Source organism: Triticum urartu, chromosome 4A (genome assembly GCF_056163025.1).
Source record: "Triticum urartu cultivar PI428250 chromosome 4A, HENAU_Tu73, whole genome shotgun sequence".
NCBI classification, from domain to species: domain Eukaryota; kingdom Viridiplantae; phylum Streptophyta; class Magnoliopsida; order Poales; family Poaceae; genus Triticum; species Triticum urartu.
Window position 1 is genome coordinate 608,133,203 of NC_141876.1, and position 27,565 is coordinate 608,160,767.

At 45.9% G+C, this 27,565-nt stretch overlaps 2 protein-coding genes across 2 annotated transcripts; both read right to left on the reverse strand.

Moving 5' to 3' along the window:
• Positions 1–2,193: 2,193 nt before the first annotated feature.
• Positions 2,194–3,864, reverse strand: LOC147977271 (noroxomaritidine/norcraugsodine reductase-like). Its single transcript, XM_087519233.1, has 5 exons — positions 3,779–3,864; positions 3,446–3,653; positions 3,024–3,249; positions 2,749–2,855; positions 2,194–2,358 (listed from the first exon to the last, which is right to left on the reverse strand). The coding sequence occupies exons 1-5, from the start codon at positions 3,862–3,864 to the stop codon at positions 2,194–2,196; spliced, it is 792 nt and encodes a 263-aa protein (XP_087375359.1).
• Positions 3,865–7,439: 3,575 nt separating this feature from the next.
• Positions 7,440–26,883, reverse strand: LOC147977272 (uncharacterized). The gene is made up of 3 exons (XM_087521115.1): positions 26,488–26,883; positions 7,879–8,638; positions 7,440–7,681 (listed from the first exon to the last, which is right to left on the reverse strand). The coding sequence occupies exons 1-3, from the start codon at positions 26,881–26,883 to the stop codon at positions 7,440–7,442; spliced, it is 1,398 nt and encodes a 465-aa protein (XP_087377241.1).
• Between the last annotated feature and the right edge of the window lie 682 nt (positions 26,884–27,565).

The window sequence follows — 27,565 nt, forward strand, 5'->3', positions numbered from 1 at the left end:
CGCTACCTGCGCAGTACTGCCATATAATGCTCTCGATGCCTTGATCATTAATTATTAGTTGATCCACGCAAAAACAAAAGAAGCTATTTCTTGATCTTTTTTTTTTGCGGGAGCTATTATTGATCATGATCGACAAGTTTAACTATATACTAAATTTTGTGTGAGGGTTGGCCTAGTCGAGTCGCTGGGTTGTGCAAATCTTTACCTGCTTGCCCCGAGCACTATACTTGTCGTGCAGGAAAAGTACTGGCTGCACTCTGCACCCAACTTGGGTGCACCCACACAACAAACAGTAAATTTGAAAAAAAAATTGAAACAGTGGTGATTATGAGCAAATGTTTTAGAAGCTGGCAAAGTTTGGTCACCAAAAACGTCAAAGTTTGCTCTGCACCGAAGTCACTGTTCACATGTTTTCAGCATAATTTTTTTTACAAAGCTCCCCTGATCTCATTTCCCCACCAAATTTTGCAAGCACCGAAAACATTTGGTCATAGTCACATACAGAAAGTTTCAGATTTTTTGTAAATGTTTTGCTAAGTTTTGATCATGGGTGCACCGGGGGTGCAATGTCCCTAGGTGCACAAAAAACAAACTCTGTCGTCCTTAAATACACCGCTGATCTCGCTGTTCACAGCACACAAGTAATCAGTCCAGCTTCAATCAATGGCCGCTCTAAAACAGCAATAGCTACAAATACAATTCTCAATAAAAAGGGCAAAGTTTAATATGTGCTTATGTAGGTATTGTCAAAAGATTATGCGTCGCGTGTGAAAAAGACAAAATCCGGCGCTAAAATATGCTTTTCACAAGACATTCTTTTGTCTTTTTTACACAAGCCACAAAAGATGCAGGTCTTCTCTGAAACTTGACTAGCACACATATAATGTCGAGATGTATACGCCAATTTTTTGTTAGGAATTTTTTCATACTTTAAAATATATCGCGTGCAGGAGTGCGTGCTCCCGGGAGCATCAACGGATTTCCGGTGGGTTCAGCTACTACATTACAATATCACTCCTTATACAGGAGTAGCCCTGGTTGAGTAATTTATGTACCACGAACCATGTACTTTAATAATTTATGATGATCTCTCCAAAGAGGCACAACCTTATCGGCAAATGTCCCTTTTAAGAAGACCTTCCGGTCGTGAGGCTTATCCAGAGAATGTTTTTTTATTTGCATTCACATCTTTTAAAAGGAGCCGCTAAATTAAATTCTCTCTTAGACGAAGGAAGTATCACCGCTTTACTAATAGTTGAGACTCAATCTGCAAACATATCTGTCTATATTCGTACTAATGTAATCTCCACTATAGATGAACAAATATTCTTATCTGCGGATCTCTTCGTCGCTGGAATTCGACCCGCTATTAATGTGGGTATTTTTGTTTCAACTATAGGGTCCGCGGCTCAGATTAAAGCCATGACACAAGCAGCTGACAAATCTTAATTGGAACTAGCTCAATTCGTAGAGTTACAAGCCTTTGCACAATTCGCCTCTGCTCTTGATAAAACAAGATATAATCAATTGGCAGGGGCTCGATGATTAAGGGAATTGCTTAAATAGTCTCGGGCAAATCCTCTCTCGGTGGAAGAGAAAATAGCTACTATTTATACTGGAACAAGAGGATTTCTTGATTCGTTAGAAATTGTACAGATAAATAAATTTATGGATGAGTTTCGTAAACACCTAAAAGATATTAAAACTCAATTTCAGAAAATTATATCTTCTAGCAAGACATTCACATAGCAAACAAAAACCCTTTTGAAGGGGCGTTAAGCTGAGGAACAAGGCCCACGTGCTTGCATGATCCAATATCTTATCACCTTTGGGTGTGTAGGTATATGCTGCCCGTACGTTGGGTGGTTCAGTTCGGTCACGGAAAAATATTGGGTGGTCGAATTGCTTATTATAATAATATATTTTACAACTCTAACTGAATAGTAGCCCCCCATCCATATTCGTACCAAAACCAGCATGACTCATATATTCAGTACAAATGAGGCCAAAATTTGCACATTCATACGTACTTTGTCCCGTGAAATGTGCCAAGGTGTCCACAATGATGCCACTTATTAGTTGGCATAATTTACTTAGTTTTTATTTATTTTTGCTCCACTCTCCTATGGATGTATTTTCCAAGTAATCAAGAGCTTATAAAGCGGTCCAGTCCTGATTCGGGGGAATTGATAGTTAAGAACTAATAGTTCGACCACCATCGATGCAAATGACTTGGCCGGTGATAAAAGAAGCTGCCAGCATGCATAGGAATGACACTGCTGTGGCGATCTCCACCGGCTTGCCGCTCCGTCCCAGCGGGGTCTTCAAGTGCTCTTTCTTCATAAACTCGGTATCAATCTATGAATCGACAATAACCAATTGTTATCCACATTTAATTTTAAAAGGATGTAAAAATTGCTAGCAGTTTGAAAAAAAGGCTTCTAATTTCTTGGTTGGAGAGATTACAGAACAAGCTATGCTATACAGTTTTTTTGTCTGTGAATTAGCGATTTGCAATATAAATCTGACAAGCTCTTACTCTTGTATCATAGTGAAAATAGCGCTAGCACTTGTTTCGGTCTATTAAGAGATGGCTATTTTGGTGCAAATAATACATCGTTTGGAATATTTTAATTTTTCCCTCCCAATATAAAGCGACTTATTATCTCATAAAATATCTATGAAATATGGTTTAAATTTCATATATTGCTGTTTAAACAAGGAAAATGCATGCTAGGGGCTACTTACATCTTTAATCATATCGGTTGTGATAAAACCTGGGGCGATGGCATTCACACGAATCTTGTCGGGGCCCCACTCGGTGGCCAAACTCCTCGTAAGCTGGTGTATTGCACCTAAATAATAAAGGAGAAATACAACCATCCAAAAAGAAGATTCAATTAATTTTAGGTACCAAGTAATATTTTAAAATTCATAAAACGATGGACGCACTTTGTTCGGATGATTGTATAAAAACAAATGTCATTATTGTATATTTGGCAATTCAGTACACATGTAGATACCTTTTGTGGTAGCATAAATTGTGTAGCCTGCAAAGCCGATTGAGCCTCCTATAGAGGACATGTTTAAGATGCTGCCTCCTCCGGCAATGGAAGCGTGTAGGAGAAGAGGGTGTGTGAGTTGGCTGAGATGGAAGGTTGACTCCAAGTTGGAGTTCATCAGATTCGAGTATTCCTCTCCTGTACATCCAACAGTGGGCTTGTAGAACAATTGTGCCGCATTGTTCACCTATATTAATTGGATGAAGGGAGATTTTACTAACTCATCATAACGTCGCGTCGAGGCGTCAAATATAGAACTTACTCCCCCAATCCCACAATATAAGATCGTTTTGCGAGCTGTTTTAGCTTGCACAACAATCTTATATCATGGGACGGAGTGAGTACATGGCATGTTTAACTTCCATACATAGAATGTAACTTACTAGTATGTCGAGCTTGGAGTCGAAGGTTTGTCGGACCGTTTCCATAAGCCTCTCCCTGTCGGCACCTATGGACACATCACAGACAGAGACGGTGACCTGGAGGTTCTTCTCCTCCCACTGCCGGTGGCACTCCTCCAGCTCCGCCGCGTTCCGGGAGCAGGTGTGCACCCTAGCCCCAAACCTAGCAAGCTCCTCCACGATGGCATGTCTATTCGAGGACAACTTAAGATGAGGGCCGGAGTAACATGTAAAGAAGACTACTAACTGCGTTTGTAGAATGAAGAGCAGAAGAGAGGCATTCGTGCATGTGTGAACTGTGAACATATGATATACCCTATTCCTTTGCTGCCGCCGGTGACGAGCGCGGTGGCGCTGGCCAGGCTCCACATCTCCTCCCTGCTCCCGCAGTCAGCAGCCATCTCGTCCGACCCCTAACTCTGTCGCTCCCTCAAATGAGTGAATTGTCTGTTGGTTGTTGCCACGGACAGCTTGCTAGATCCATTTTATAGCTAGGACAGGAACCCATTAAGATGTCACGCAAAAGAACTCAACAGATTAAGCTGTCAACGTCTCCACAAGCTGGAGAAGGCAGGCACACATGACATGGTCACATGGCCGCTTCGTGCATTCCGACGATGTATGTATTTCACCGCTTCTGACCAAAGATACGGCCGGCCGCCGTTAATGTGACATGCCGCTACGCTTACTTAATTTGCAGGTGATAACATTGTATATATGCCAAATGACGAACTAGCTTTGCAGGCGATACCATTAACTATATATACGGCCAGTGACGAACCAACAGTGAAAGATGGAGACCATTATCATAGTGACTTGGTCGGTTTGGAATTTTCAAGGGCATCAAGCCTAACCTATTCTTAGGGCCGGCAACGAGGAAGGCATCAAATAATCGCATGCTCCACGTGCTCGATGTTGTCATGGGCAATGTTTCCGAGCTTTATTGAGGTCCCAAAGGAGCTCATGACATCATCGCTCTCGATCGTGATCAACAACCACACCCCCCTGCCCCCGCCTTCGCGACATGGAAGTGTGTGTGGTCGCCTATTCCAATGACTGTGGCTTTCATTTACATCATGGGCATTGCTTCTCTTGGAGGCGTAGACAGATAATTTGCAATACGATCTATTGATTGGGGTGCTGGTGCATGCATATATAAAATATATACTCAACACCCCCCGCAGTCGAAGCGTCACCGGAGACACAGTGACTGGACCGAAACTCCTTGAAGATGGGAGTAGGCAATCCCTTAGTCATCACATCAGCAAACTGTTGCGTCGTCGGCACATGGAGAACCCGAACACGGCCAAGGGCAACCTGCTCGCGCACGAAGTGAATATCGAGCTCAATATGCTTCGTCCGTTGATGGTGTACCGGGTTGGCGGAGAGGTAGACCGCGCTGACGTTATCGCAGTAGACAAGAGTGGCCTTGTGAACATCACAAAGCAACTCCTGGAGCAGCTGACGTATCCAAGAGCACTCGGCCACAGCATTAGCCATGGCGTGATACTCTGCCTCGGCGCTGGAGCGGGACACCAGAGTAGACGCAGTAGCCTGACGTAGAGCGTCGCGTGTCAGGGCAGCCAGCCCAGTCAGCATCCGAGTAGGCCACAAGGTCGATGGAGGCGGAGGCCGTCAGGGTGAGTCACAAGGACATGGTGCCGCGTATCTAATGGAGAATACGCTTCACCAGAGTCCAGTGAGAGTCACGCGGGGCGTGCATATGGAGGCACACCTGCTAAACAACGTACTGCAGGTCGGGGCGAGTCAGCGTCAAGTACTGTAAAGCACCGACGATAGAGCGATAAAATGCTCCATCGGACGCGAGAGACCCCTCCAGAGCAGAGACATTCGCCTTTGTGTCGACGGGGGTGGGCGCCGGCTTGCAGTTAAGCATACCGGCACGCTCAAGGAGCTCGTGGGCATACTTCTGCTGATGCAGAAAGAAACCGTCAGCCCGGCAGATCACCTCGATGCCGAGAAAGTAGTGCAGGGGCCCCAAGTCCTTGAGGGCGAACTCATCACGAAGACGAGCAGTCAGCTGCTGAAGGAGATCGGGGCCGGACGACGTGAGGATGATGTCGTCGACGTAGAGCAGCAGATATGCAGTGTCAGCTCCCTGATGATACACAAAGGGTGAGGCATCAGAGCGAGTGGACCGAAAGCCCAGAGACTGCAGGAAGGTTGCGATACGCTAGTACCAAGCCCGAGGCGCCTGCTTCAACCCGTAAAGAGAGCGGGAGAGCAAGCACACGAAGTCGGGGTGCTCGGCATCGACGAAACAAGTGGGCTGCTCACAGAACACCTGCTCGGTGAGATGATCGTGCAAGAAGGCGTTGGAAATGTCCAACTGATGCACAGGCCAGGCGCGCTAGACCGCCAGCTGAAGGACGGCGCGGATCGTGCCCGGTTTCACAACCGGGGCGAAGGTGTCGGTGAAGTCCACGCCCGCGCGTTGCCGAAAACCACGAACCACCCGTCGAGCCTTGTAGCGCTCGAGAGAATCGTCCGGGCGAGTCTTGTGGCGAAACACCCACTTGCCAAAGATGATGTTGCCTGGTAAGCTGCCATGTGCGGTTGCGCTGTAGGGCGTCGAACTCCTCCTGCATTGCAGCCAGCCAATGGGGATCCCGAAGGGCAGCACGAGCGGAGGTGGGGATGGGTGATGGTGTCGAAGTCAAGGCAGCGCACGCATACCCGTCGGAGGAGTAGCGTGTGCTCGGCCGATGCACTCCTGCACGGGCACGGGTGACCGGGCCGGCGAGGGCGGCGGGCGCCGCGGCAGCGGGCGCCGCGACAGCGGGTGCCAGAGCGGCAGCGGGGCCGCGACCACAACAGGGGCGCCCGCGGCGGGGGCCGCGGCGTCAGGAGCTGCGACGGCGCCAGCCGAGCCAGCAGCGGAGGAGGCGATGGGCGAGGTCGAGGTCAAGCCCGTCGCAGGAGTGGCGGCGCCGGCCGGGGTGACGGGCGGGGTGCTCACTGGCTCGACCTCGTGGGAGGGAGCTGGGGACCCGAGGGCCCGGTCGGACTCGACCTCGGGTGAGGGAGTCGAGAACCCGAGAGGGGGCGGCAGAAGGCGCCGAGCCGGGGGGTGCCACCGCGCATCGTGCCAGTTAGGGGGCGCGTGGGCCGGAGCCGAAGGAGCCGCGGCCGGAGGAACCTGAAAAAAAGGGAACACCGTCTCGACGAAGTACACGTGCCTCGAGGTGTACACACGATGAGTGATAGGATCATAGCACCGGTAACCTTTGGTGTTGGGAGGTTAGCCAAAGAAGATGCATGGGATGAAACAGGGTGCAAGTTTGTGTGGCGTGATGGACGCAGTGCTAGGACAACAGAGACATCCAAAGATGCGAAGACCATCATAGGACGATGGTGTATCGAAAAGAAGGTGGTGAGGAGCGTAGTTCCACCGAGGACGACACGGACGGATGTTGACTAAGAGAGAGGCGGTGGCGAGGGCATCGGGACAGAACCGAGCGGACACGTTAGCGTGAAAAAGCAAACTGCGAATGCAGTCATTAAGAGTGCAGAGAATGCGCTCGGGGCGGCCGTTCTGCTGTGAAGTGTAGGGGCAAGTCAGACGAAAGGTGGTGCCGTGAGAGGCGAGAAGTGTGCGAAGAGCGACGTTGTCAAACTCTTTTCTGTTATCAGTTTGGAGTGCAAGTATGGGGCGACCGAACTGAGTGGTGACATAGAAATAAAAGGCAATGAGTGTGCCTAATGCATCGGATTTACGACGAAGAGGAAAAGTCAACACATAATGAGAATAATCATCTAAAATCACCAAATAGTATAGATAACCCGTGTTACTCACAACATGAGACGTCCAAACATCACTATGAATCAACTGAAACAGAAAAGTGGAAAATGAAGTAGATGCACTAAAGGGAAGACGAACGTGCTTGCCCAAACAACAAGCCTCACAAGTATGCTCGTCGAGCTTATTATATGAGAAAGAAAAACTCCTAAGAATCTAACGCAAAATGGCGGGGTTGGGGTGGCCCAAGCGAGCATGCCAAAGATCGACGCAGGCGGAGAGGGCGACGAGTGTGGAAGTGGAGGCGCCGGGGTGCACGGGGTAAAGCTCGTCAGGGCTATCACATCGGTGAAGCACCATCTGGGTACGGGCGTCCTTCACAGAAAAACCAACACCGTCAAATTCCACAGTAAGAGGATTCTCACGAGTAAGACGACGAACGGAGACTAAGTTAGTGACTAAATCAGGTGAAACGAGAACATTAGACATAGTGATAGGTGTGGAATTAGAAGGAAAACTAGTGCTACCGACATGGGTGATGGGTAAAGAGGAACCGTTGCCAAGGGTGATACGAGTAGGGGTGTGAACTGGAGTGGAAGAGGAAAGGTTACCGAGATGAGCTGTCATGTGCGTAGTAGCACACGAGTCCATGTACCAGTCGCCTCCGCCACCATAGTTGCTTGGTGATGGCGCCGAGTGTAGGGCGGCCAGGAGGCCAGGGTCCCACGGTGCAGGTGCCGGCGGCGGCAGCTGGTCTCCATAGGGCGGCGCCGGGGCGGGCGCGCCGGAGCCACCGAGGGGTGGCGGCGCGAGCGGGGCACCGTAGGGCTGGTAGGGGGCGGAGACAAACGCCTGGTGGCCCGTTGGACGGGGGCCAAGGAGACCCGGTGCAGGAGCCCGTGGGACGGGCATGTGATAGGCGTGGACGACGCCCATCCACGGGTTCTGCTCGGCGGCCCACAGTGGAGGCGGCTGCTGGAAGTGGGGCGCCCCCCTACGCCGTGCGCCTGCTGCTGCTGGCAGCGGCCCCCGCCACCCTGCCGGTTGCGCCGGCCCCCGCCACCTTGCGGCTGCTGGGGAGGCGCTGGGGGCGCGGGCGGAGCGGGCGGCAGAGGGTAGTAGCCGACGGGTGCTGGCGGCGCGGACTGGCGGGGGGTGGCCGGAGGAGCAGGGCCGCCACGGGTGGTACCGGCGGTGAGAGCTGTGTGCTGGACCCACTGCTTCAGCTTTGTGATCCGGCGCTCCTCAAGTTTGAGGTACGCGACGACGTGCTGGAAAGTGGGTTGCGGCAGCAGGGTGAGGTTGGACACCGCGTTGCCGAAGTCCTCATTGAGCCCGGCGATGAGGGTGCTCAGCATGAGGTCGTTAGAGACCTTAGCGCCGATGTCGCGAAGCTCGTCGGGAGCATCTTGAGCCTCATGCAGTACTCGTCAATGGTGGAGTTGTCCTGGTGACAACCGAAAAACTCCTGCTGCAAGAAAACAAGGCACTGGAGTTTGTTGTCGGTGAAGAGCGCGTTTCAAAGGATCGAGAAGAGGTGTCTAGAGGGGGGGGATGAATAGACTCTAATCAAGAAAAGCTGCAGTTTTTAATTTCTCTTAAGTTGATGTGGAGTTTTAGCACAAGTTTAAACATGCACAATACATATCAAGCAAGTATGCAAGCATACAAGAGTATATGAGCAGCGGAAAGTAAAGCATGCAAGTTGCAAGAATGTAAAGAGAAGGGATTGGAGTGTGCAAACGCAATTTGGAGACACAGAGATTTTTTATCCGTGGTTCCGATAGGTGCTGCTATCATACATCCACGTTGATGGAGACTTCAACCCACGAAGGGTAACGGTTGCGCGAGTCCACGGAGGGCTCCACCCACAAAGGGTCCACGAAGAAGCAACCTTGTCTATCCCACCATGGTCGTCGCCCACGAAGGACTTGCCTCACTAGGGTAGATATTCACGAAGTAGGCGATTTCCTTGCCCTTACAAACTCCTTGGTTCAACTCCACAATCTTGACGAAGGCTCCCAAGTAACACTTAGCCAATCTAGAGACACCACTCTCCAAGAAGTAACAAATGGTGTGTTGATGCATGATAAACTCATTGCTCTTGTGCTTCAAATGATAGTCTCCCCAACACTCAACTCTCCCTCATAGGATTGGATTTGGTGGAAAGAAGACTTGAGTGGAAAGCAACTTGGGGAAGGCTAGAGATCAATATTTATGTGGTTGGAATGGGATATCTTGACCTCAACACAAGTGTAGGTGGTTCTCTCTAAGAAAATATGTGTTGGAAGTGTAGGCATGTTCTGATGGCTCTCTCCACGAATGAAGAGTGGGTGGAGGGGTATTTATAGCCTCCACACAAAATCTAACCGTTACACACAAATCACCTAACTTGGTGGGACTGATTCAAAGAACTCGGTTACACCGGTTTGGTTCATAATGTGACCATTAGGTGTTTCGGTGGGACCGACTGGATCAACTCGATGGGACCGATGTGCTAGGGTTAGGGTAAATCCAAAACTCGGTTTGACCGATTACTCAAACTCGATGGGTCCGATTTGGGTAATAAGCGAAACAGAGAGTTGACCAAGCAAACTTGGTGGGGCCGATTGCATATCTCGGTAGGACCGAAATTATTGCAATAGGCAACAGAGAGTTTGTAAGCCCATCTCGGTGAGACCGAGATCCCATCGGTGAGATCGAACTGATTAGGGTTTCTAGCAGTGGCTATGTTATGTGAACTCGGTGGCGTCGGATAGATCAAATTGGTGGGGCCGAGTTTGACTTTTGGTTTGGGACATATTTGGAAGTGAGGAAGTGGTTGAGGGCTTTGGAGCATATCACTAAGCACTTTGAGCAAGCAAGCCATTAAGCAACACCTCATCCCCTCTTAATAGTATTGGCTTTCCTATGGACTCAATGTGATCTTGGATCACTAAAATAGAAAAAGTAGAGTCATGAGCTTTGAGCATGAGCCAATCCTTTGTCCTTAGCATATTGAAGAGGTTCCACATCCTCTAGTCCATGCCACTCCATTGTTGAACTTATCTGAAACATACTAGGTAGAAACATTAGTCCAACAAGAGATATGTTGACATTAATTACCAAAAACACCCAGGGAGCACTTGTGCTTTGAATCTGCCCCTTTTTGGTAATTGATGACAACATACATCAAAGCTTTAGATAAAGATATAGAGATCAACAAGTAAAGCTTTGGAAAGACATGTAACATGTATAGGCTCCCCCTACATGTATGCAATCATATAAATATGGAACATAGGAGCATGTGAATGCATAAACATGACAGAGTAATCCATGTGTTACGTGTATCTTGGCTATATGCATCAGAGCAAATGATGTGAATATAGGAAATGTACCTTCATGCTCATGAGTCCTTCTTGCAAACAGTATGTACAAGAGCAAGAGATCCTCATACACATGATTGTGATGCATATACTTACCTTGTGGTCTTGAGTTGGCTTAGAAGGGAATGAACCTAAGTAAATAAGGTTAGATAACACAGATACATGTACTAGCCAGAGCAAACAAAAGAACCACAAAAGTACCAAGACTGGGATGACATGTAAAGAATGAGTACTGAGTACTCTGTTTGATATAGACATGTCCCTGAAAGTAAAGATGTGCAATGAATTCAAGGATTTTCTTCCCTTAGATGTCTTGCTCCCCCTGAATCTAACATGGGATATTGGGAGAAGATAGGGAACAGAAAATCAGAGCAAAAGAAAAGACAACAGAGCTAATGCAAGCAATCAAATATGATCAAATATGAACATGTCTTTCCCCTCTTAAATACATGTAACTTCTCTCCTCTTGAACACCAATCATCTGGGGTTTCTTACACACTCCCCCTGAGTATCCTCTCCCCCTATAGAAATGATTAAGCATAGAGCTTTGATGTGATCCCTCTCTCCCCCTTTGACATCAATTTCCAAGAAGGGCTCTTCTGGATTTTTGTTTTATTGTAGAAGGGTTTGGTCCTTGAGTCACAAAGCAAGTCGAATGCGATGCTGGTAGAGGACAAGAGTCATTGAGTGGAGCTAGAGCAGAAAGACTGCAGAATAAGTGGCAAGTTGTCTTTCCTGTAGTGAAATCGGTAGCACCGAGTTGTGTTCTTCGGTGGCACCGAGAGAATTCGGTTGGACCAAAAGAAACAAACCGGTGTGTCCGAGTCCATCATAGAGAAAACACTTGTCACCTCAGCTCACTAGGCACTTAAGATCTCACAAGGATTTGCAAGGAATTTGCTGAAAGAATTGCAAAGAATTGGATGCAGAAAATGCAGAACAAGAAGAAATGAAAAGATCTAGATGAAGTTTTTTTTTGTTTTTTTAAAGGGGAAACACATATGCATGAGAAAAATGCAAGAGGAAACACAAGAGAACTTCATCTAGAAATGGGCGGTGACAAAGTCACCTATGTTAGAGTATATTGACTTAGGGGTCAAGTGAGAACACTTGATCATAGGTCATACTCATCGTTTAAGCTCAAAATGGGGTTACCATTTTTCGTTTAAGCATCTTGATGTATTCACATCTTGTTGAGTTGCTTTGACCCATGTCTTGGAGTAAAGCTTCTCTAAGATGGAATAACATACCTTGGGTGGTGGTGTTGATCTTGATCATGTAGTTGAACTTGTGTGGGTTGCTCAAGGTTGATGTAGCTCATCAAGAGTTGGGAGCACCACTTGGAATTTGAGTTCATCTTCCTACATGGGTTAGCTTTGCAAGGAAGAGCACTTGTGTATCCAAAATGACAATCATAAATCTTAATGTAGAATTTGTCAAAGGATATGTTTGAAGAGTTTTGTGCTTCCTTGTCTTCAACCACCATTGTGTAGAGACTTGATGATGTAGAGATTTCTCAAGATGTGAGTGAGTTGCAATCTCATGGATTTAGATTCATCCAAGTACCTACAAGAGTTAAATAGCATGCAAGGGTGCAAAAATATCCAAGACATATAGATAGCATCATGAAAGAAATATCAAGGATTAGTCAAAGGCTCGTGCCTTGCATGTATCCAAATGGAGTTCCTACTCCAAGTTTGAAGCATCAATGATGTTCAATTCACCTCTCAAACGGCAAAAAACTTTCTCATCAAGCGGTTTGGTAAATATATCCGCTAATTGCTTATCGGTACGAACATGCTTAAGATCAATGTCCCCTTTGGCAACATGATCTCGAATGAAATGATGACGAACTTCAATATGCTTAGTTCGAGAATGTTGCACGGGTGAGAAATCTTGATAGCACTTCCATTGTCACAAAGCAATGGAACATGTTTCACATATATCCCATAATCTTTAAGAGTTTGGGTCATCCAAAGTAATTGAGCACAACATGATCCAGCGGCAATGTATTCCGCTTCGGCGGTGGATAAGGATACCGAGTTTTGTTTCTTGGAAGACCAAGACACAAGAGATCTACCAAGAAATTGACAAGTACCCGAAGTGGAATTTCTATCAACCTTGTCTCCGGCATAGTCCGAATTGGAGTAACCGACAAGATCGAAAGAAGATCTCTTAGGATACCAAATGCCAAAATTTGGTGTGTATATTAAGTATCTCACTATCCTTTTCACAGCCTTAAGATGACACTCTTTAGGGGCCGCTTGATATCGTGCACACATGCACACACTTAGCATAATGTCAGGACGGGAGGCACATAGATATAACAATGAACCAATCATAGAGCGGTAAACTTTTTGATCAACCGGTTCACCATCCTTAGTCAAGTCAAGATGTCCACTAGTAGGCATGGGTGTAGACATACCTTTGCATTCTTGCATATTGAACTTCTTGAATAAGTCCTTGGTGTACTTTGTTTGAGAAACAAAGGTACCTTCCTTAGTTTGCTTGATTTGCAAACCAAGAAAGAATTTGAGTTCACTCATCATAGACATCTCAAACTTCTCCGACATTAGATTTCCAAACTTCTCACTAAAATGAGGGTTAGTTGAACCAAATATAATATCATCAACATAAATTTGGCACAAAAATAGTTCTCCATTAACCCTTTTAGTAAAAAGAGTAGAATCAATTTTACCAATTTCAAAGCCTTTTTCAATAAGGAACTTGGTCAAGCATTTATACCACGCTCTGGGGGCTTGTTTAAGACCATAAAGGGCTTTGTGAAGTTTGTAAACATGATTAGGTTTCTTAGGATTGACAAAGCCGAGGGGTTGCTTAACATAAACTTCCTCCTCAATTTCACCATTTAGGAAAGAACTTTTAATGTCCATTTGGTACAAGGTGATATCATGGTGATTAGCATAAGAAAGTAAGATGCGAATGGACTCAAGTCTAGCAACGGGAGCATATGTCTCACCATAGTCCATACCTTCGACTTGAGTGTAGCCTTGGGTGACTAGGCGAGCTTTGTTGCGGACGACTTGACCATCTTCATCTTGCTTGCTGCGAAACACCCATTTGGTACCAATGATGTTGTGGTTGTTGTCGGGCTTCTCGACCAATGTCCACACTTGATTTCTCTCAAAGTTGTGTAGCTCTTCATGCATAGCGTTTATCCAATCCGGATCTTCCAATGCTTCTTCAACCTTCATAGGTTCAATGCTAGAGATGAATGAGTAATGTTCACAAAAGTTAGCCAAACGAGTTTTAGAGCGAGTGGTTCTCCCGGTTTGGATATCATTGTAGATTTGCTCGACGGGATGGTCTTTGGCAATTCTTGCTCAAACTCGTGGGAGCTTTGGCTTGGCTCGGGGTGGAACATCTTCTTCATCTTGTTCTTCTTCTTGGCCTTCTTCATTGTTGACGTTGTCATTCTCTTGTCGTGGTGGAGAAGGAGGTTGTTGATGTTCATCTTGGTGTACTTCCTTGTTTTCTTCGTCTTGGTGTGTCCCACTTGTGGATGCTTCCGTATCAATTCTTGGTCCACCTTGTCGTGAGGTAGAAGCTTCCACTTGGACGGACGAGGTACTCTCCTTCACCTCCGTTTGACGAATCTTGCCAGACAAGTCTTGGATAGCTTCCGAAGGGTCTTTGTCTCCTATACCAATTGGCAATTTCTCTACTTGAGAGCCGTTAGATTCATCAAACTTCACATCTACCGTCTCTTCAAACTTTCGGGTGAAATTGTTGTAGACACGGTAAGTGTGAGAGTTTGAGCCATAACCAAGTAGGAAACCTTCATGAGATTTAGGAGCAAATTTAGAAAGACGATGCTTATCAAGAATGTAGCACTCTGAGCCAAATACTCGAAAGTATCCAACTTGGGGTTTGTTATCGATGAGTAGCTTGTGAAGATGCAAGCAATTTGTCGCATGACAAGCTGTCTCAACCGCTTCCGCCCAAAAGTGTTTTGGAGTCTTGTACTCATCAAACATCGTTCTTCCATCTCAATAAGAGTCCGGTTCTTTCTCTCAACAACTCCATTTTGTTCAGGTGTGTACGTAGCTGAGAACTCGTGTGAAATCCCCTCTTCGTCAAGAAAGGTATCCACATTTGCGTTCTTGAACTCCGTTCCATTGTCGCTCCGAACCTTTTTGATCTTCACGTCAAATTGATTTTGGGCCTTCCTAGCGAAGTTTTTGAAGATCTTTTGGACCTGCGATTTGTCATCAAGAAAGAACATCCACGTAAATCTTGAAAAATCATCAACTATGACTAGACCAACTGAGTTACCACCGAGACTCTTGTAGGCATTTGGACCAAAGAGATCCATGTGAAGTAGCTCGAGTGGTCTTCTCGTGGTCATGATGTGTTGGGTTTCGTAGTAATTTCAAAAAAAATTCCTACGCACACGCAAGATCATGTGATGTATAGCAACGAGGGGGGAGTGTGATCTACATACCTAGTAGATCGACAACGGAAGCGTTTGGTTGATGTAGTCGTACGTCTTCACGATCCGACCGATCAAGCACCGAAACTACGGCACCTCCGAGCTCGAGCACACGTTCAGCTCGATGACGATCCCCGGACTCTGATCCAGCAAAGTGTCGGGGAAGAGTTCCGTCAGCACGACGGCGTGGTGACGATCTTGATGCACTACAGCAGCAGGGCTTCGCCTAAACTCTGCTACAGCATTATCGAGGACTATGGTGGCTGGGGGCGCCGCACACGGCTAAGGAATAGATCACGTGGATCAACTTGTGTGTTCTAGGGTGCCTCTGCCTCGGTATATAAAGGACCAAAGGGGGGAGGCTGGCCAGCCACATAGGGCGCGCCAGGAGAGTCCTACTCCCTCTGGGAGTAGGATTCCCCCCCCCCCCCAATCCTAGTTGGAATAGGACTTGTGGAGGGGGGGGGAAGAGAGAGAGGGGCCGGCCCCCTCTCCTTGTCCAATTCGGACCAAGGGAGGGGAGGGGCGCGCGGCCCATGTAGGGCTGCCTCTTCTCTTTTCCACTAAGTCCCATCATGGCCCATTTAGCTCCCGCGGGGTTCCGGTAACCTCCCGGTACTCCGGTAAAATCCCGATTTCACCCGGAACACTTCCGATATCCAAACATAGGCTTCCAATATATCAATCTTTATGTCTCGACCATTTCGAGACTCCTCATCATGTCCGTGATCACATCCGGGACTCCGAACAACCTTCGGTACATCAAAATGCATAAACTCATAATATAACTGTCATCGTAACCTTAAGCGTGCGGACCCTACGGGTTCGAGAACAATGTAGACATGACCGAGACATGTCTCCAGTAAATAACCAATAGCGGGACCTGGATGCCCATATTGGCTCCTACATATTCTACGAAGATCTTTATCGGTCAGACCGCATAACAACATACGTCGTTCCCTTTGTCATCGGTATGTTACTTGCCCGAGATTCGATCGTCGGTATTCCAATACCTAGTTCAATCTCGTTGCTGGCAAGTCTCTTTACTCGTTCTGTAATACATCATCCCGCAACTAACTCATTTAGTTGCAATGCTTGCAAGGCTTAAGTGATGTGCATTACCGAGAGGGCCCAGAGATACTTCTCCAACAATCAGAGTGACAAAACCTAATCTTGAAATACGCCAACCCAACATGTACCTTTGGAGACACCTGTAGTACTCCTTTACAATCACCCAGTTACGTTGTGACGTTTGGTAGTACCCAAAGTGTTCCTCCGGTAAACGGGAGTTGCATAATCTCATAGTTATAGGAACATGTATAAGTCATGAAGAAAGCAATAGCAACATACTAAACGATCGGGTGCTAAGCTAATGGAATGGGTCATGTCAATCAGATCATTCACCTAATGATGTGATCCCGTTAATCAAATAACAACTCTTTGTTCATGGTTAGGAAACATAACCATCTTTGATTAACGAGCTAGTCAAGTAGAGGCATACTAGTGACACTTTGTTTGTCTATGTATTCACACATGTATTATGTTTCCGGTTAATACAATTCTAGCATGAATAATAAACATTTATCATGATTATAAGGAAATAAATAATAACTTTATTATTGCCTCTAGGGCATATTTCCTTCAGTCTCCCACTTGCACAAGAGTCAATAATCTAGATTACACAGTAATGATTCTAACACCCATGGAGCCTTGGTGCTGATCATGTTTTGCTCGTGGAAGAGGCTTAGTCAACGGGTCTGCAATATTCAGATCCGTATGTATCTTGCAAATCTCTATGTCTCCCACCTGGACTAGATCCCGGATGGAATTGAAGCGTCTCTTGATGTGCTTGGTTCTCTTGTGAAATCTGGATTCCTTTGCCAAGGCAATTGCACCAGTATTGTCACAACAGATTTTCATTGGACCCGATGCACTAGGTATGACACCCAGATCGGATATGAACTCCTTCATCCAGACTCCTTCATTTGCTGCTTCCGAAGCAGCTATGTACTCCGCTTCACATGTAGATCCCGCTACAACGCTTTGTTTAGAACTGCACCAACTGACAGCTCCACCGTTTAATGTAAACACGTATCCGGTTTGCGATTTAGAATCGTCCGGATCAGTGTCAAAGCTTGCATCAATGTAACCTTTTACGATGAGCTCTTTGTCACCTCCATATACGAGAAGCATATCCTTAGTCCTTTTCAGGTATTTCAGGATGTTCTTGACCGCTGTCCAGTGATCCACTCCTGGATTACTTTGGTACCTCCCTGCTAGACTTATAGCAAGGCACACATCAGGTCTGGTACACAGCATTGCATACATGATAGATCCTATGGCTGATGCATAGGGAACATCTTTCATATTCTCTCTATCTTCTGTAGTGGTCGGGCATTGAGTCTTACTCAACTTCACACCTTGTAACACAGGCAAGAACCCTTTCTTTGCTTGATCCATTTTGAACTTCTTCAAAATTTTGTCAAGGTATGTGGTTTGTGAAAGTCCAATTAAGCGTTTTGATCTATCTCTATAGATCTTAATGCCTAATATGTAAGAAGCTTCACCGAGATCTTTCATTGAAAAACTTTTATTCAAGTATCCCTTTATGCTATCCAGAAATCTACATCATTTCCAATTAGTAATATGTCATCCACATATAATATCAGAAATGCTATAGAGCTCCCACTCACTTTCTTGTAAATACAGGCTTCTCCAAAAGTCTGTATAAAACCAAATGCTTTGATCACACTATCAAAACGTTTATTCCAACTCCGAGAGGCTTGCACCAGTCCATAAATGGATCGCTGGAGCTTGCACACTTTGTTAGCTCCCTTTGGATCGACCAAACCTTCTGGTTGCATCATATACAACTCTTCTTCCAGAAATCCATTCAGGAATGCAGTTTTGACATCCATCTGCCAAATTTCATAATCATAAAATGCGGCAATTGCTAACATGATTCGGACAGACTTAAGCATCGCTACGGGTGAGAAGGTCTCATCGTAGTCAATCCCTTGAACTTGCCGAAAACCTTTTGCGACAAGTCGAGCTTTGTAGACAGTAATATTACCGTCAGCGTCAGTCTTCTTCTTGAAGATCCATTTATTCTCAATTGCTTGCCGATCATCGGGCAAGTCAACCAAAGTCCATACTTTGTTCTCATACATGGATCCCATCTCAGATTTCATGGCTTCAAGCCACTTTGCGGAATCTGGGCTCACCATTGCTTCTTCATAGTTCATAGGTTCATCATGATCTAGTAGCATGACTTCCAGAACAGGATTACCGTACCACTCTGGTGCGGATCTTACTCTGGTTGATCTACGAGGTTTAGTAGTATCTTGTTCTGAAGTTTCATGATCATTATCATTAGCTTCCTCACTAATCGGTGTAGGTGTCGCAGAAACAGGTTTCTGTGATGTACTACTTTCCAATAAGGGAGCAGGTACAGTTACCTCGTCAAGTTCTACTTTCCTCCCACTCACTTCTTTCGAGAGAAACTCCTTCTCCAGAAAGTTTCCGAATTTAGCAACAAAAGTCTTGCCTTCGGATCTGTGATAGAAGGTGTATCCAATAGTTTCCTTTGGATTCCTATGAAGACACATTTCTCCGATTTGGGTTCGAGCTTATCAGGTTGAAGCTTTTTCACATAAGCATCGCAGCCCCAAACTTTCAGAAACGACAACTTTGGTTTCTTGCCAAACCACAGTTCATAAGGCGTCGTCTCAACGGATTTTGATGGTGCCCTATTTAACGTGAATGCGGCTGTCTCTAGAGCGTATCCCCAAAACGATAGCGGTAAATCAGTAAGAGACATCATAGATCTCACCATATCCAGTAAAGTACGATTACGACGTTCGGACACACCATTACGCTGAGGTGTTTCGGGTGGCGTGAGTTGCGAAACTATTCCACAATTTTTCAAATGTACACCAAACTCGTAACTCAAATATTCTCCTCCACGATCAGATCATAGAAACTTTATTTTCTTGTTACGATGATTTTCAACTTCACTCTGAAATTCTTTGAACTTTTCAAATGTTTCAGACTTATGTTTCATTAATTAGATATACCCATATCTGCTTAAATCATCTGTGAAGGTGAGAAAATAACGATATCCGCCACGAGCCTCAATATTCATCGGACCACATACATCTGTATGTATGATTTCCAACAAATCTGTTGCTCTCTCCATAGTACCGGAGAACGACATTTTAGTCATCTTGCCCATGAGGCACGGTTCGCAAGTACCAAGTGATTCATAATCAAGTGGTTCCAAAAGTCCATCAGTATGGAGTTTCTTCATGCGCTTTACACCGATATGACCTAAACGGCAGTGCCACAAATAAGTTGCACTCTCATTATCAACTCTGCATATTTTGGCTTCAACATTATGAATATGTGTGTTACTACTATCGAGATTCAACAAGAATAGACCACTCTTCAAGGGTGCATGACCATAAAAGATATTACTCATATAAATAGAACAACCATTATTCTCTGATTTAAATGAATAACCGTCTCGCATCAAACAAGATCCAGATATAATGTTCATGCTTAACGCTGGCACCAAATAACAATTATTTAGGTCTAATACTAATCCCGAAGGTAGATGTAGAGGTAGCGTGCCGACTGCGATCACATCGACTTTGGAACCGTTTCCCACGCGCATCGTCACCTCGTCCTTAACCATTCTTCGCTTGATCCGTAGTCCCTGTTTCGAGTTGCAAATATTAGCAACAGAACCAGTATCAAATACCCAGGTGCTACTGCGAGCATTAGTAAGGTACACATCAATAACATGTATATCACATATACCTTTGTTCACCTTGCCATCCTTCTTATCCGCCAAATACTTGGGGCAGTTCCGCTTCCAGTGACCAGTCTGCTTGCAATAGAAGCACTCAGTTTCAGGCTTAGGTCCAGGTTTGGGTTTCTTCTCTTGAGTAGCAACTTGCTTGCCGTTCTTTTTGAAGTTCCCCTTCTTCTTCCCTTTGCCCTTTTTCTTGAAACTAGTGGTCTTGTTGACCATCAACACTTGATGCTCCTTCTTGATTTCTACCTCCGCAGCTTTCAGCATCGGAAGAGCTCGGGAATAGTCTTATTCATCCCTTACATATTATAGTTCATCACGAAGCTCTTGTAGCTTGGTGGCAGTGATTGGAGAATTCTGTCGATGACGCAATCATCTGGAAGATTAACTCCCAATTGAATCAAGTGATTATTATACCCAGACATTTTGAGTATATGCTCATTAACAGAACTGTTCTCTTCCATCTTGCAGCTATAGAACTTATTGGAGACTTCATATCTCTCAATCCGGGCATTTGCTTGAAATATTAACTTCAACTCCTGGAACATCTCATATGCTCCATGACGTTCAAAACGTCGTTGAAGTCCCGATTCTAAGCCGTAAAGCATGGCACACTGAACTATCGAGTAGTCATCAGCTTTGCTCTGCCAGACGTTCATAACATCCGGCGTTGCTCTGCAGCAGGCCTGGCACCCCGCGGTGTTTCCAGGACGTAATTCTTCTGTGCAGCAATGAGGATAATCCTCAAGTTACGGACCCAGTCCGTGTAATTGCTACCATCATCTTTCAACTTTGCTTTCTCAAGGAACGCATTAAAATTCAACGGAACAACAGCACGAGCCATCTATCTACAATCAAACATAAACAAGCAAGATACTAATCAGGTACTAAGTTTCGTGATAAATTTAAGTTCAGTTAATTTACTTAAAGAACTCCCACTTAGATAGACATCCCTCTAATCCTCTAAGTGATTACGTGATCCAAATCAACTAAACCATGTCCGATCATCACGTGAGATGGAGTAGTTTTCATTGGTGAACATCATTATGTTGATCATATCTACTATATGATTCACGCTCGATCTTTCGGTCTCCGTGTTCCGAGGCCATATTTGTATATGCTTGGCTCGTCAAGTATAACCTGAGTATTCCGCGTGTGCAACTGTTTTGCACCCGTTGTATTTGAACGTAGAACCTATCACACCCGATCATCACGTGGTGTCTCATCACGAAGAACTTTCGCAACGGTGCATACTCAGGGAGAACACTTCTTGATAATTTAGTGAGAGATCATCTTATAATGCTACCGTCAATCAAAGCAAGATAATATGCATAAAAGATAAACATCACATGCAATCAATATAAGTGATATGATATGGCCATCATCATCTTGTGCTTGTGATCTCCATCTCCGAAGCACCGTCGTGATCACCATCGTCATCGGCGTGACACCTTGATCTCCATCGTAGCATCGTTGTCGTCTCGCCAAGCTTGTGCTTCTACGACTATCGCTACCGTTTAGTGATAAAGTAAAGCATTACATCGCGATTGCATTGCATACAATAAAGCGACAACCATATGGCTCCTGCCGGTTGCCGATAACTCGGTTACAAAACATGATCATCTCATACAATAAAAATTCAGCATCATGTCTTGACCATATCACATCACAACATGCCCTGCAAAAACAAGTTAGACGTCCTCTACTTTGTTGTTGCAAGTTTTACGTGGCTGCTACGGGCTTAAGTAAGAACCAATCTCACCTACGCATCAAAACCACAACGATAGTTTGTCAATTTGACTCCGTTTTAACCTTCGCAAGGACCGGGCGTAGCCACACTCGGTTCAACTAAAGTTGGAGAAACTGTCGCCCACAAGCCACCTCTGTGCAAAGCACGTCGGGAGAACCGGTCTCGCGTAAGCGTACGCGTAATGTCGGTCTGGGCCGCTTCATCCAACAATACCGCCGAACCAAAGTATGACAAGCTGGTAGGCAGTATGACTTATATCGCCCACAACTCACTTGTGTTCTACTCGTGCATATAACATCAACATATAAAACCTAGGCTCGGATGCCACTGTTGGGTTTCGTAGTAATTTCAAAAAAATTCCTACGCACACGCAAGATCATGTGATGTATAGCAACGAGGGGGGAGTGTGATCTACATACCTAGTAGATCGACAACGGAAGCGTTTGGTTGATGTAGTCGTACGTCTTCACGATCCGACCGATCAAGCACCGAAACTACGGCACCTCCGAGTTCGAGCACACGTTCAGCTCGATGACGATCCCCGGACTCCGATCCAGCAAAGTGTCGGGGAAGAGTTCCGTCAGCACGACGGCATGGTGACGATCTTGATACACTACAGCAGCAGGGCTTCGCCTAAACTCTGCTACAGTATTATCGAGGACTATGGTGGCTGGGGGCGCCGCACACGGCTAAGGAATAGATCACGTGGATCAACTTGTGTGTTCTAGGGTGCCTCTGCCTCGGTATATAAAGGACCAAAGGGGGGGAGGCTGGCCGGCCACATAGGGCGCGCCAGGAGAGTCCTACTCCCTCTGGGAGTAGGATTCCCCCCCCCCCCAATCCTAGTTGGAATAGGACTTGTGGAGGGGGGGGAAAGAGAGAGAGGGGCCGGCCCCCTCTCCTTGTCCAATTCGGACCAAGGGAGGGGAGGGGCGCGTGGCCCATGTAGGGCTGCCTCTTCTCTTTTCCACTAAGGCCCATCATGGCCCATTTAGCTCCCGCGGGGTTCCGGTAACCTCCCGGTACTCCGGTAAAATCCCGATTTCACCCGGAACACTTCCGATATCCAAACATAGGCTTCCAATATATCAATCTTTATGTCTCGACAATTTCGAGACTCCTCTTCATGTCCGTGATCACATCCGGGACTCCAAACAACCTTCGGTACATCAAAATGCATAAACTCATAATATAATTGTCATCGTAACCTTAAGCGTGCGGACCCTACGGGTTCGAGAACAATGTAGACATGACCGAGACATGTCTCCAGTCAATAACCAATAGCGGGACCTGGATGCCCATATTGGCTCCTACATATTCTACGAAGATCTTTATCAGTCAGACCGCATAACAACATACATCGTTCCCTTTGTCATCGGTATGTTACTTGCCCGAGATTCGATCGTCGGTATTCCAATACCTAGTTCAATCTCGTTGCTGGCAAGTCTCTTTACTCATTCTGTAATACATCATCCCGCAACTAACTCATTTAGTTGCAATGCTTGCAAGGCTTAAGTGATGTGCATTACCGAGAGGGCCCAGAGATACCTCTCCGACAATCGGAGTGACAAAACCTAATCTTGAAATACGCCAACCCAACATGTACCTTTGGAGACACCTGTAGTACTCCTTTATAATCACCAAGTTACATTGTGACGTCTGGTAGTACCGAAAGTGTTCCTCCGGTAAACGGGAGTTGCATAATCTCATAGTTATAGGAACATGTATAAGTCATGAAGAAAGCAATAGCAACATACTAAACGATCGGGTGCTAAGCTAATGGAATGGGTCATGTCAATCAGATCATTCTCTTAATGATGTGATCCCGTTAATCAAATAACAACTCATTGTTCATGGTTAGGAAACATAACCATCTTTGATTAACGAGCTAGTCAAGTAGAGGCATACTAGTGACACTTTGTTTGTCTATGTATTCACACATGTATTATGTTTCCGGTTAATACAATTCTAGCATGAATAATAAACATTTATCATGATTATAAGGAAATAAATAATAACTTTATTATTGCCTCTAGGGCATATTTCCTTCATGATGTTCTTCGCGCGATGACTTCCTCCAACCTGTTTTCCTGCCTGACAAGCACTACAAAGTCTATCCTTGTCAAATATGACATCTTTTATTCCAAGGATATGATCACCTTTAATAAGCTTATCAAGATTTCGCATGCCCACATGACCTAGCCTTCTATGCCACAACCAGCCTTTAGAAGACTTAGCAATTAAGCAAGTGCTAGGTTGAGCCTTTTTAGTGAAATCAACAATGTAAAGATCACCTCTACGTATACCGGTAAAGACCATTTTACGATTGTCTATACGAAACACTTGGTAATCTACCTCAGTAAATAGGACATTGAAACCGAAATCAGCAAGTCTAGATACTGAAAGTAAATTGTACCCAAGAGATTCAACGAGCATGACATTTTGTATGGAGCTATCATGTGAGATGGCCACCTTACCTAGGCCAACCACCTTACCCTTTGAGTTATCACCAAAAGTGACATACTTTCGAGGGCCGTCGTTTTCAGCAAGCTCACGGAACATATCTTTATCTCCGGTCATATGATCAGTACATCCACTATCAAGAACCCATTCCTTTCCTCCAGCCACGTAGCCGCGAAGATTTGTCATAAGACCAAAGTGTCTCATTGCATCATCAAGATCATAGTCACTATCATCATGCTCATCATAGTATCCAACATCATCTTGTGATTGATCAACTCCTAGAGAGGGTAATTCAATAGACACATGATCATTCCTATGGTTATATTTATGAATTCTAATAGCTTCGGAAATGATATTGCTAATGATTCTAACATCTCCTTTGGCATGCATGAGATTGGTAAGCTCAAATAGACAATCACCAAAGCTAGGACCACTAGAATTCATCTTACTCAAGGCAATAGACTTATGGAGAATTTCGTCTAAATTTTTCAAGGAATAATTTGGAAATCGTTCCTCAAGAAATCTCCACATAGTATAGGCACAATCAAGAGTAGGCAAACTAGCAATCAAATTTTTGGGCTATCCTCTAATGATAAGATTGATAGTTCTAAGATTACGAATCATGTCAAGATCCTCTTCGGGTGTAGGATGCAAAGGATCAATATGAGGTGCACAAGGGCTAGTAATGTACTTGTTCAAATGATATTCATTCAAAATCTCAAGCATTTCATTTTTCCACTCATAGAAAAACTCTCCACCAAGAATAGGCACTCTACGTCTAAGACTCCCCAAAGTAGACCATCCATCTTCCTCCAAAGGTGTTTAAACCAAGGCAATGGAGACCAAAGCTCTGATACCAATTGAAAGGATCGAGAAGAGGTGTCTAGAAGGGGGGTGAATAGACTCTAATCAAGAAAAGTTGCAGTTTTTAATTTCCTTTAAGTTGATGTGGAGTTTTAGCACAAGTTTAAACGTTCACAATACATATCAAGCAAGCATGCAAGCATACAAGAGTATATGAGCAGCGGAAAGTAAAGCATGCAAGTTGCAAGAATGTAAAGAGAAGGGATTGGAGTGTGCAAACACAATTTGGAGACACGGAGATTTTTTATCTGTGGTTCCGATAGGTGCTGCTATCGTACATCCACGTTGATGGAGACTTCAACCCACGAAGGGTAACAGTTGCACGAGTCCACGGAGGGCTCCACCCACGAAGGGTCCACAAAGAAGCAACCTTGTCTATCCCACCATGGCCGTCGCCCACGAAGGACTTGCCTCATTAGGGTAGATCTTCACGAAGTAGGCGATCTCCTTGCCCTTACAAACTCCTTGGTTCAACTCCACAATCTTGACGGAGGCTCCCAAGTAACACCTAGCCAATCTAGGAGACACCACTCTCCAAGAAGTAACAAATGGTGTGTTGATGATGAACTCCTTGCTCTTGTGCTTCAAATGATAGTCTCCCCAACACTCAACTCTCTCTCGTAGGATTGGATTTGGTGGAAAGAAGATTTGAGTGGAAAGCAACTTGGGGAAGGCTAGAGATCAAGATTTATGTGGTTGGAATGGGATATCTTGACCTCAACACAAGTGTAGGTGGTTCTCTCAGAAAATATGTGTTGGAAGTGTAGGCATGTTCTGATGGCTCTCTCCACGAATGAAGAGTGGGTGGAGGGGTATTTATAGCCTCCACACAAAATCTAACCGTTACACACAAATCACCAAACTCGGTGGGACCGATTCAAAGAACTCGGTCAGACCGATTTGGTTCATAATGTGACCGTTAGGTGTTTCGCTGGGACCTATGTGCTAGGGTTAGGGTAAATCCAAAACACGGTTTGACCGATTACTCAAACTCGGTGGGACCGATTTGGGTAATAAACGAAACAGAGAGTTGGCCAAGCAAACTCTGTGGGGCCGATTGCATATCTCGGTAGGACCAAAATTATTGCAATAGGCAACAGAGAGTTTGCAAGCCCATCTCGGTGAGACCGAGATCCCATCGGTGAGACCGAACTGATTAGGGTTTCTGGCAGTGGCTATATCAAGTGAACTCGGTGCTTCCGGATAGATCAAATCGGTGGGGCCGAGTTTGACTTCTGGTTTGGGACATATTTGGAAGTGAGGAAGTGGTTGAGGGCTTTGGAGCATATCACTAAGCACTTTGAGCAAGCAAGCCATTAAGCAACACCTCATCCCCTCTTAATAGTATTGGCTTTCCTATGGACTCAATGTGATCTTGGATCACTAAAATAGAAAAAGTAGAGTCCTGAGCTTTGAGCTTGAGCCAATCCTTTGTCCTTAGCATATTGAAGAGGTTCCACATCCTCTAGTCCATGCCACTCCATTGTTGAACTTATCTGAAATATACTAGGTAGAAATATTAGTCCAACAAGAGATATGTTGACATTGATTACCAAAAACACCCAGGGAGCACTTGTGCTTTCAGCGTTGATCTTGGCCCACACGGTGCAGGCGTCGTCGTCCTCGGCGACGACCGTGTGGAAGATGTCCTTTGAGACCGTCTGGTAGAACCAACAGATGATCGTGGCCTCGATGGCGGACCACTCCGGGTCGCCGCGCATGTACGCGCTGTGCACGAAACCGTCGATATGCTCGATGAGATAGTACTCGCAGAAGACGAGGTTGAAATAGGTCTTCCACGCGTAGTACGACGTGCTGGAGCTGTCGAGACGGATGGGGACACGGGCCTGAATATTGAGGTCACGGATGGCGGTGGCGGAGGGCTCGGGACCAGCGAACGGGTTGGACGATTGGGTGGTGGAGGAGCCGGGGGAGGAGGGCCATGACATGGCGGCGGCGTGCGGGGTGGCGGCTAGGGTTAGGTTTGGGAGGGGGAGGTGGCAGCAGCAGCAGATGCGGCTGCAACGAGAGGCGGACGCGGCGGCTGAAGGGAGCGGCATGCGGAAGACGCAGCGGCTGGCGTGGCGCGCGTGGGGCAGAGAGCAGCGGCACGAGGCGCGAAGACAGCAGCGGCTGCGCGGCACGGGACGCGGGGAGCGGCTGCGCTGCATGGGACGCACGCGCGAGCAGCGGTTCAGGACGCGCAGGAGGAAGCGACAAGGCAGCTATGGCACGGGGTAATGGGAGGAGAGGTGCGGCAGCGGCGTTGCGGTGATGGGTTACGGCGGCGGCAGCGGCACGGGGAGGCGCGGCGGCGGCTGGCCCTAGGATTAGACCGGAGAGGATGATACCATGTAGACACATAATTTGCAATACGATCTATTGATTGGGGTGCTGGTGCACGCATATATAATACAAAGGAATGCCTTTACCTCAACTATACAATACTAGGAGGTGGGCCACAATTCTAATACATTTGCAATACAAAATATATACTCAACAGGAGGCAAAGCTCTAAGTGATCACTCTCGCAAAAAAAAAGCTCTAAGCGATCACTCAAAAAAGCTCTATTCCAAAAAAAAGATCTATTCGTCTATCCGGACATTCGGGCGCCCCAAGTGTTAGGTTGAT

What these genes read in the sequence shown, in the direction of transcription:
- LOC147977271 (XM_087519233.1), bottom strand. Translation starts at nt 3,864, where the DNA reads ATGGCTGCTGACTGCGGGAGCAGGGAGGAGATGTGGAGCCTGGCCAGC. An exon ending in ACTCCAAGCTCGACATACTA is followed by an intron (nt 3,250 to 3,445) that starts GTAAGTTACATT and finishes CAATTAATATAG; the next exon opens with GTGAACAATGCGGCACAATT. An exon ending in AATTTATGCTACCACAAAAG is followed by an intron (nt 2,856 to 3,023) that starts GTATCTACATGT and finishes TTTATTATTTAG; the next exon opens with GTGCAATACACCAGCTTACG.
- LOC147977272 (XM_087521115.1), bottom strand. Translation starts at nt 26,883, where the DNA reads ATGTCATGGCCCTCCTCCCCCGGCTCCTCCACCACCCAATCGTCCAAC. An exon ending in GTGCTCCCTGGGTGTTTTTG is followed by an intron (nt 8,639 to 26,487) that starts GTAATCAATGTC and finishes GTACTGCATGAG; the next exon opens with GCTCAAGATGCTCCCGACGA. An exon ending in TATGGTGGCGGAGGCGACTG is followed by an intron (nt 7,682 to 7,878) that starts GTACATGGACTC and finishes CACCTGATTTAG; the next exon opens with TCACTAACTTAGTCTCCGTT.